At 49.2% G+C, this 10,161-nt stretch overlaps 1 protein-coding gene across 1 annotated transcript; it reads left to right on the plus strand.

Annotated features, from left to right (window-relative positions):
- Nucleotides 1-4,253: 4,253 nt before the first annotated feature.
- On the plus strand, nucleotides 4,254-9,950 carry B9d2 (B9 domain containing 2). The gene is made up of 4 exons (XM_057762310.1): nucleotides 4,254-4,436; nucleotides 4,831-4,922; nucleotides 6,870-6,995; nucleotides 9,381-9,950. Exons 2-4 carry the CDS (start codon nucleotides 4,835-4,837, stop codon nucleotides 9,692-9,694), a joined length of 528 nt encoding a protein of 175 aa, XP_057618293.1. The 5' UTR covers nucleotides 4,254-4,436; nucleotides 4,831-4,834; the 3' UTR covers nucleotides 9,695-9,950.
- The last annotated feature ends 211 nt before the right edge of the window (nucleotides 9,951-10,161 follow it).

The raw sequence follows: 10,161 nt of genomic DNA on the forward strand, positions 1-10,161 counted from the left end.
CCAGACGGGAGGATTCCCTGGCTTGATGTAGGGCCGTGGTGGAGTTCCCTAGCTCTAGGGTGCCAGGGCACTGTGCCAGGAGTGCAGACGCTCAAGCTGGCACGGGCCCCACTCTCGGGAGAGCAGATGGCGTCTGGGAGTGCGCTTGGCTCAGCCCAAGCTTCTGGCAGGGAGACCCACGGGAGGGGTAATGCCAGGAGCAGGGGCAGAATGGTGTTCACCAGAGGGGATTTACTAGTACCTCTCTCTTGTTCTAGCTGTTGTTTGCACCATGTAAGAACTGCCACTGTGTGCTGCTCCTGACTGCACTCATTAGCATCAGCTCAACCCCGGGGGGGGGGGGGGGGGGGGCGCTAGAATTTGTTCTTTTTTGCTATGGCGGTGCCTCGGGCCTGAAACAGTGCTTGGCACAAAGGAAGTCTTACTTTGAGGCTCATAGGATGAGGGTATGAATTCCAACCAGTCTCAGTTTTTCATCAGATCACTGAGCTCAGGGACACCCCATCCTCCTCTTGCCGTCCAGAGATGAATTCCAGTCAAGTTAGAACCATGACCATCATCCTCCTTGTGGAGTCTACCCGGCCCACCTCTTACCGGAGACCAGGAAATGCCCTGGGTCTCATATCTTATTTTTGTGATAGGCCTAAAATGTGAAGTGTGTGTGTTTTGCTAGAGAATCTAGGAACTCCTGCATACTAATAGGCAACTGTGTCCTAGCCATATCCTCAGTCCCTCACTGGGGGATCCTAGGCAGGGCTTCTACCACTGAGCCACACCCAAGCCCCTCACTGGGGGATTCTAGGCAGGGGCTCCACCACTGAGCAACACCCCAGCCCCTCACTGAGGGATTCTAGGCAGGGGCTCTACCACTGAGTCATATACTCAGTCCCTCACTGGGGGATTCTAGGCAGGGGCTCTACCACTGAGCCACATCCCAGCCCCTCACTGGGGGATTCTAGGCAGGGGCTCTACCCCTGAACCACACCTCAACCCCTCACTGTGTATTATAGTCCTTAACATGATGTGCAAAAAAAAAAAAAAAAAAATGCAAGCCAGACGGTGGTGGCACACACCTTTAATCCCAGCCCTTGCAAGGCAGAGGCAGGCAGATCTCTGTGAGTCCTAGACCAGCCTGGTCTACAGAGTGTGTTTCAGGATAGCCAGGGCTATATAGACAGACCCTGTCTCAATACATACATTTGAACATAAACATACATACACAAAAATATGTGTATATATATTTATTTTATGTGTATGTGTCTGAGCGTAAGTTACAGAGGCCAGGACAGGGTGCTGTGCCAGTTCTCCTGGATCTGAATTACAGGTATAAGTCACTGGACATGGGTGCTGGGAACTGAACTCAGGTCGTCTGGAAGAGCAGCAAGGACTCTTAACTGAGCCCTCTTTCAGTTTTCTTCCTGGTTCCTATGTGTCTTTGTCCTACATAGATTGTTTCCATTCTGAGGAAACAGTTACACAACTATCCACAGTCCCCAGGACCACGCCTTGTTTTTTTTTTCATATCAGGTGTATTCAAGTTTGTGAAATTCATCAAGATGTTCATCTAGCCGGGCGGTGGTGGCGCTCACCTTTAATCCCAGCACTTGGGAGGCAGAGGCAGGCGGATCTCTGTGAGTTCGAGACCAGCCTGGTCTACAAGAACTAGTTCCAGGACAGGCTCCAAAACCACAGAGAAACCCTGTCAAAAAAAAAAATGATGTTCATCTATTACTTGTATGCTTTTCTGCAGAGAACGTTTAGAAAACGTTACTTTTGAAAAGGGTAGTTGAAATTTATTTTCAAGATGAGTCCCAGAGTGAAAAAAAGCAAGGTGTGAAACCATGTTGCAGTTGCCATGGAAAACAACATGACTGTTCCTCTAAAATGCTAAAACAGGATTTATGGTTCCGAAATTCCACTTCCAGGGAAACGGCCAGAAGGACCCAAAGGAAGGTTCCAAAAAGGCTGCATGTCCAAAGCGGTAGCCAAAAGATTGGGGCCGCATCAATGTTATCCATCTGAATAAAATGAGTGTCTAGTCACCATGATGCCCTGTGGCATTCTGAGGAGGGAAATTCTGACACGAGCTTACAATGTGGGTAACACTATGTGACAGTATTGCTGAATGAATGAGATAAGTCAACACAAGAGATGCTGTACGGCTAGACTGCAGAGACGGCTCAGTCGCTAAGAGCACATACAGACAGTTCTTGCATAGGACTCAAGTCCAGTTCTCAACACCCATATTGGGTGCTCACTACTGCCTGTAACTCCATCGCCAGGAAACCAGATGCCCTCTGCCAGCCTTGGCAGGCACCTTTACAAATTAAAAAAAACAAAAACAAAAAGCAAGCAAGCCAGCAAACAAAAAAGGTGGTATTAGTATTGGCAGCACATACACTGAAAACTGGAAAGGAAAAACCGTGCATAGCTTCTGAGGGACAGACAGACTTGGAAGCTGAGGGACAGACAGACTTGGAAGCTGTTGGTTTCTGGAACTTCTGGCCTCTACATATGCAATATACACCTGAACATACACAAACACACACACAAAGTTGTTCTTTTTTTAAAATATTTATTTGTTTATTATGTATACAATATTCTATCTGTGTGTATGTCTGCAGGCCAGAAGAGGGCACCAGACCTCATTACAGATGGTTGTGAGCCACCATGTGGTTGCTGGGAATTGAACTCAGGACCTTTGGAAGAGCAGGCAATGCTCTTAACCTCTGAGCCATCTCTCCAGCCCCCACAAAGTTGTTCTTGTATAGTGGTTTTTGGTTTCTTTTACCTTTTTTTTTTTTTTTTTTTTTTTTTTTTTGGTTTTTCGAGACAGGGTTTCTCTGTGGTTTTGGAGCCTGTCCTGGAACTAGCTCTTGTAGACCAGGCTGGTCTCGAACTCACAGAGATCCGCCTGCCTCTGCCTCCCGAGTGCTGTTCTTTTTCCTTTTTAAAGAGGATTTGGACTGGAACTCACTCGATAGCCCAGACTGGCTTTGAACTTGCAGCAGTCTTTCTGTCTCAGTCTCTCAAGTGCCATCATTCTCATCATAAAATGTTTTCAATTTTAAACTTTGTATCCTAGTGAAAAAAAAATAAGAAAAAACTGAAGGAGTTTTTTTTGCAAAGGGATTTCTTCCTTTCTTTTTGTAGGATTTATTTTTATTATTTGTTTGTGTTACATATGTGGTGGTCCTCAGAGAAGCCAGAAGAGGGCCGCCGTCTCCCTGGAGTCGGAGTTACAGAACACTAGGACCCCAATTCCTCAGCAAGCACTCTTGCAAACCATCTCTCCTGTCCCGCCTTCCTCATTTATCCTTACCCCACCCTCTTAGTTCAAAACCAGCTGTTAAAAAATGAACTTAGCAGTAGCTCTGGGAAAGAAGTTGAACTTCGTTCTTGAGAATACTGGGGGTGCTCTGAAAACGGAAGAGAAAACTTACTTCTCAATTTCTCTAGTATCAGAATATGGAGATCCTTTTATTGCCTCCAGTTATAACATAGAGAGAGGCCCACGTTGGGAGTCCTAAATTTAGGTGCCCATTAGTTGCCGGCTGGCTCCGTTCTGACTTATGGTCCTGAACAGGAAAAGTGTTTTATTGTTGTTGTTTTTGTTTTTTTTTGAGACAGGATCTCTCTGTGTGACAGTCCTGGCTGTCCTGGAAATCTCTTTATAGACCAGGCTGGCCTCCAACTCACAGAGATCTACCAGCCTTTGCCTCCAGAGTTGTGGGATTAAAGGCTTGTGACCCCACCGCATTTTTAAAAAAAAAAAAAAAAAGAAAAGAAAAAGAAAAAAAAGAAGAGGGCTGGAGAGATGGCTCAGAGGTTAAGAGCACCACCTGCTCTTCCAGAGGTCCTGAGTTCAATTCCCAGCAACCACATAGTGGCTCACAACCATCTGTAATGAGATCTGGCGCCCTCCTCTTGAGTGTGGGCATACAGGGAGGCAGAATGTTGTATACATAATAAATAAATCTTTAAAAAAAAAAAAGGAAAGCAAACAGCTTATTATACGACGAAGATACGGGGAGGAAACAGTTGGCGCTTAAACTTCCTCAACTGCTATCTAGAAGAAGCTGCCTAGCCACAACCGCAACTGGTCGCGGGAGCGAGCGAGACCTACGCAGTTTTCCTAAAATGAACCGAGAAAAGGTGTCCATCACAACTACGCCCGCCCCCAGAGGGCAGCTATAGCGCCAATCATCAAACGCAGGGCGGGTACCCGGGGAGGAGCCTGCTGTTGCCCCAGCAACAGCCGGGGCACCCGCGGAGAGCGCAGCTGCGGAGGTATCCACCACAGATTATCCTCCTCCCGGAAGGGCCCGGGCGAGGCGCGAGACTAGCCTCGACGGCGCCCGCAAAGAGAAGGAGAACAGGCCTGTGAACTACCATCCCCGTGCTAGCTTTCGCTCCTAACGGTCAAGTACGCGGAGGTAGGAATAACGCATGCGCCGCGCCTAGAGGTGGGACTAAAGTGGAGCTGCACCCGAGACGCATGCGCCTTTTGAAGCTGGGCTCATCTGCCGCGAAAAGGCGGGGCCTTGCGCGTGTGGGAGGGGCCATACATATGGGGGCGGGGCTTCCTAAGGTCTGAGACTTGGTTTATTTGTGCAGACTCCCCGCACCTCTGAGTGTCTTCCCCGTTTTTCTTGGGCTTTTCTGGGGAGGTGGCTTGTGCCGGTGGTGAAGACCGACCGCATTGTCAGTGAGTTGATGGAATTAGCTTAGAATCACAGTACCGCTCTTTCCTTCAGTTTTTCCAGCTGTCCAATGTAAATAATAATACACTTAGCTCACAGGGTTGTGACTGAATTTTTCCCCTCCTAGAACCATGGCTGAAGTACACGTGATCGGACAGATCATAGGGGCCACCGGTTTCTCTGAAAACAGCCTCTTCTGCAAGTGGGGCATCCACACAGGTACCTTCCCGGGCTTGGTACCCTCCCCAGCCTAAGCCTCTGTGTTCTTTCCTCCCCTTTACCCTCCAGTGAACTCCTGACTCAGACCATACTGTCTGCTTTTTTTTAAAAATCCTTTTCTCTCAGGTTATACCACCCTCTGAAAGCCCAATGATTGGGGGCTGTGAGATAAAACACACGCACTCACTTCCAGTCCTTAGGCCAGTAGACAGGCTGGGTGTGATGATGCACATCTGTAATTCCAGTACCCAGGAAGCCTTACACTGCAAGTAATGGGGCCAGCCTGGGCTATATGACAAGAGACCCTGCCTCAAAGAACAGAGCACAGAATAATTATGAGATCACTGTAAATGCTAGGAAGAAAAGAACCAGAGTGATGTAATAGGGGCTGATTTGGGATAGTGGGGTCAGGAATCAGAGAAACAGCACTTAAATTGGGCCCAGGATAAAGAAGGCCAGAAATAGGGCCATCCAGTAGCAGGCCTTTCCAGGCAGAACAACTACTGCCAAGGCCCTGAGGCAAGGGAGCAGGAATGGGACCAGTGAGGCTAGAGGGTGGTGAGGGAGAGGAAGGTGAGTTCAGTGAGATGACAGGAGCCATGGCATACAGCACTTGGTTGGTGATGGTGAGGAATCTGAAAGCTGAGGTGGGGTGGATGGGATTAAGAAGCCCAGAGAGCAGATGACATGAGCCAGTTTCCCAGCGACTGGCAGTTAGCGCTCAGTGTGTGGACACTATTCTTTTTCCTATTCCTCACTGGAGTTGAGATGTGCTCTTGGATGGTGCCTAGCCTCTTCTTAGTCTTTGAACTAGGCCTCTAAATGTGGGGTGTGACTAGTAAGGAAATGATGTTGGGAATCTCATCACTTTGGGGAACATAGGCTAGAGGATCAGAAGAAGTTGAAGGTCATTCTCAGCAACATAGGGAATTTGAGACTAGCCTTAGCTATTTGAGACCTTGTCTCAAAAAAGGAAGCGCTCGATGCTTTGACTTACAGCTCATCAGTAGGACATGCGCCTAGTATGTACAAGGCTCTGGGTTGCATCCCCAGCGGCATACATAAAGATTAATAAGTGAATGATACTTAAAAAAAAATCAATACTCCATACTTGCTATGAGTCTTCTAAAATTATGAGATTGTATTATTTGTCACTTATTTTGTAGATAGGGAATTTTTTTTTTCAAAGACAAAGTTTCTCTATCAGTCCTGGCTATCCTAGAATTTGCTCTATAGGCCAGGCTGGCCTCAAACTCATAGAGATCTGCCTGCCTTTGCCTCTCAAGTGCTGGGATTAAAGGTGTGCGCCACCACCACCACCCGACAAGATTGGAAAAAGTAATGTGCCTAAGTAAAGTTGCATGGACAAAAGGAAGTAAGACTAGGGGCTGGTGATTGTAGCTTGTTGCTAGAGAACTCTTGCCTAGTGTATTCAGTGCCTTGGGTTCCATCCCCATCACTGCAAAATACACAAAACATATGTGAATAGTACCAGGATTAATTAATTTATTTATTGGTTTTCCAAGACAGGATTTCTCTGTGCAGCTCTGGCTGTCCTGGAACTCACTCTTTAGAACAGGCTGGTCTTGAACTCACAGAGATCCGCCTGCCTCTGCCTCCCAAGTGCTGCGATTAAAGGCATGTGCTACCACTGCCCAGTGCAATAATTATCAGGATTTATTCTCTTTCACACACTCGCCATCTTCCTCCAGTTTTCCTTTAGAGATTGGGACCCACACTTTAGCCTGTACTGACCTCAAACCCCCAAGTGCCAAGATTGCAAGTGTGTACTTCTGGTGCCAAGATCTGAATCCAGATATTTGGCTCTAGAGTTCACATTGTGTAACTCCCACCCCCAGGAAAAGACAATCTTGTAGCCATAGTGGGGTTCCCTTTCTGCAGGCTGCTATTCACTGCCAACCCTATCTGTCATGGTTCTCATTACAGGGGCTGCGTGGAAGCTCTTGTCAGGTGTACGGGAGGGCCAAACACAGGTAGACACACCTCAGATAGGGGATATGGCCTACTGGTCCCACCCCATCGACCTGCACTTTGCCACCAAAGGTCTCCAAGGTAGGTATAGGATGAGAGGAGTGGGGCCGGTCAAACTTGGAGGACTGGGCTCAGAACACCATGGTTGTCCCTGCTCCCCATACTTTGCGAATCCCTTTCCTGGCACAGCTTCCTCTAGAGAGGTAAATCTGAGGCCTGACCTGAGCTCTAGAAAATCCAAGGCCCGTGGAAGGTGACAGAGGTTGGAGCAGAGGAGATATCAGGAAGTGGGAGGTCAAGTGGGAGGGGGGCTGCCTTCCAGTAAAGGGCAATGAGGAGGCTGGAAGGGGTAAAGAGAGCTAGATGAGGAGAGGGGCGGGTAATGGGCCAGTTTGCCTTTGCTCACAAAAGCAGAGGCCCCGCTCAAAGGGGAAGTGAGTGTGCGAGGGAGGAGGGGATCACATGGGCACAGCTTTTCTCAGTAAAACACGCAGATGCTGGGAAATGGTCTGGATGGTTCAGCTATCAGGGCTGTTTGTTGACTGAGCCTGTGCCTGTCCAGCTCGAGGAGGGACTCTCCAATCAAGACAGGACTCCAAGTAGAAGATAGACCAGTTTTCAGATGGGGCTAGCACAGAGGTCATAGGGAACCCAGAAGTCTCTGGGTGGTTACATGACCTGCTAGGGCAGAGAACCTTTGGAGCTTTGCTATACAGGGCCAGGAAGAGCTAACTGGACCCAAGGACAAAAACAGTAGAGGAGTCAAGGCAGAGAGCTGGAGTGCATAGAAGGCCCTGGGTGATGAGCAAGCCAGGCACTGGATGGCTGTGGGGGAGGGGGCAAGGGGCAGGGGGCCGCTGTGTGGGAGCAGAATGCAGGGCCCTGGTTGCCAAAGCACTGAGACCATCTCCTGAGGGCTCTGGGGACCTGATTTTGCTTATGCACAATCTCACTGGCTTCTGGATGGGGGATGTATTAGAGGGTAAGGTGGAGAAATAAACCTTCATCTCTTCAGGCCTGGCCTTAAGCTGGCTTCCCCCTTGATTTCTTTCTTCTTATTCCCCCATTCTGCTCACCACCAAATCCTGTTGGCTCTAACATCCCACTTGAAATACACCCCAACTTCCATTCCTCACCCCCTTCCTCCATCTTCTCTTAGCTGGACCCTTCTTTCAGGCTTTATTCACTGAGCTCCCAGACCCAGGCCTAGGGTTTGCACCCCACATGCAGCTACCAGGGGCATGTGAAGACCTAAGTCTGACGGTTTCCTTTGTGTGTATAGAACCTTCTAGCAGTTCTCCTTTTACTCAGGATAAAAGCGGGTGTCTTCCCCTGCCATCACATGACCCTGTGTAATCTGGCTGTTACCTCTTCTTCCCACTACTCCCCCCATTCTAGCTGCACTGGCCCCAGCAGGCTAGCTTCTACTGGAGGACTTCTGCATCCCCTAGGTGCCTAGATGGCCTGCTCCCTTTAAGCATTTGTGTACGTGTTGCCTCCTGGTTGATTTGTCTGTTTTTCAGATAGAGCCTCTGAACATAGTTGAGGCTAGCCTGGAACCTCAGCATTCCAAGTGTGCACAAAAAGGTCACTCTTCCAGTTAAGGCCTTCCTTCCTGTATAGCCCTGGTTGTCCTAGAACTCATTATGCAGACCGGGCTAGCCTTGAACTTTCGGGAATCCTTTTGCTTCTACCTCCCAAGTGCTTCATGACAGCCATACACCGTGGTGCTCAGCCCCAAATGTCACCTTCGTATCAAAGCTTCCTTTGCTCTCTCCCCACTTCCCCAAACTACATCTCCACCCCTCCCTCCCTGGCGTTATTTTCCTCCATAGCAGTTATCACCATCTGACATACCCTGTAATTTACTTATTTACTATGTTGGTTGTCTAGAATGTCAGCTGCACGGGGCAGGAATTTTTGTCTGCTGTGTTCATCGCCATGTCCCCAGCTTCTAGAATAGGACCCAACAGGAAGAGCCCAGGGTAGAGGGGGAAATGGGCTGGCTCCAAGAGCTTTGACTAGCTCAGCTGTGCTTTGAGGACACTAGAAACCTAATGAAGGGGAGAGGTGGGTTGCTCTGGGGAAGAACAGGTAGGGGAGAACAAAGCAGGTCCATGAGGAGAGAAGAGGCTGGGAGTGCAGTGGGCTCTGTCACAGGGAGACAGAGGAGACCACAAAGCCAAGTCAGCAGAGGCTTTTCACACTCAAGAGGTTGGACTTTGTACTGTGGCATAGGGTAGCCATGGAAGGGTTTGGAACAGGAGGGTAATGTGAATTTATATAGATCCCTGTGACTAGTATGAGGTGTGGATGGGAGATGGGAACCCAGAGAGGAAATTTAGGCAATAATCAAAGGCAAAAGGACTGGGCCAAGGTCTCTAGTGGTTTCAAGGAGATGGGAACCCAGGAGCATGTGGCTGCCTCCCTTCATCTCTCCTTTATCTAACTGCACTTGTCCTGCAGGTTGGCCTCGACTCCATCTCCAGGTGTGGTCCCAGGACAGCTTTGGCCGCTGCCAGCTTGCTGGCTATGGCTTTTGCCACGTGCCTAGTAGCCCAGGCACCCACCAGCTAGATTGCCCCACATGGAGGCCCCTGGGCAGTTGGCGGGAACAGCTGGCACGAGCCTTCGTGGGTGGTGGGCCACAGCTGCTGCACGCAGACACCATCTACAGTGGGGCTGACCGCTATCGCCTGCACACAGCCGCAGGTGGCACGGTGCATCTTGGTATTGGCCTGCTGTTGCGCCATTTTGATCGCTATGGTGTGGAGTGTTGAGGGACTTCATCGCCACTATAGTCACCATCATCTACAGCCCTGGGAACTCTTGAGCACAAGATGGCACAGCCGTCAAGAACATGGACTCTGGAGACTGTCAGTCTTGACCTTACCCAAGTCATGGCCCCTCTATCCTACCTAGGACTACAAGGCCCTGCTTCATCAAACTGTCCGGTAGTAAGACTGTGGGTTACAGGAACTTGAGGAGAACTGGCTGTTGGGCTTATGAGCGGCACTTAATAAAAGCTCGCGGTTTTCATGGGTATGGTGCCTCCTTGTACCCACTGCAACTCTCAGAAGTCCAACGTCTTCTTGCCTCATCCTCCTTGGTACCTTTCTCGGTAGACCCAAAGTCTGTCCAGCCTTTCAGTCTCTACATCCTAGGTCCCTACCTCTAATATCTCCTCTGGGACCCTATTTTCTCACGAAGTCCCCATTTTCTCATTGACCCTTCATCAAACCCCAAA

Source organism: Chionomys nivalis, chromosome 2 (genome assembly GCF_950005125.1).
Source record: "Chionomys nivalis chromosome 2, mChiNiv1.1, whole genome shotgun sequence".
NCBI lineage: Eukaryota > Metazoa > Chordata > Mammalia > Rodentia > Cricetidae > Chionomys > Chionomys nivalis.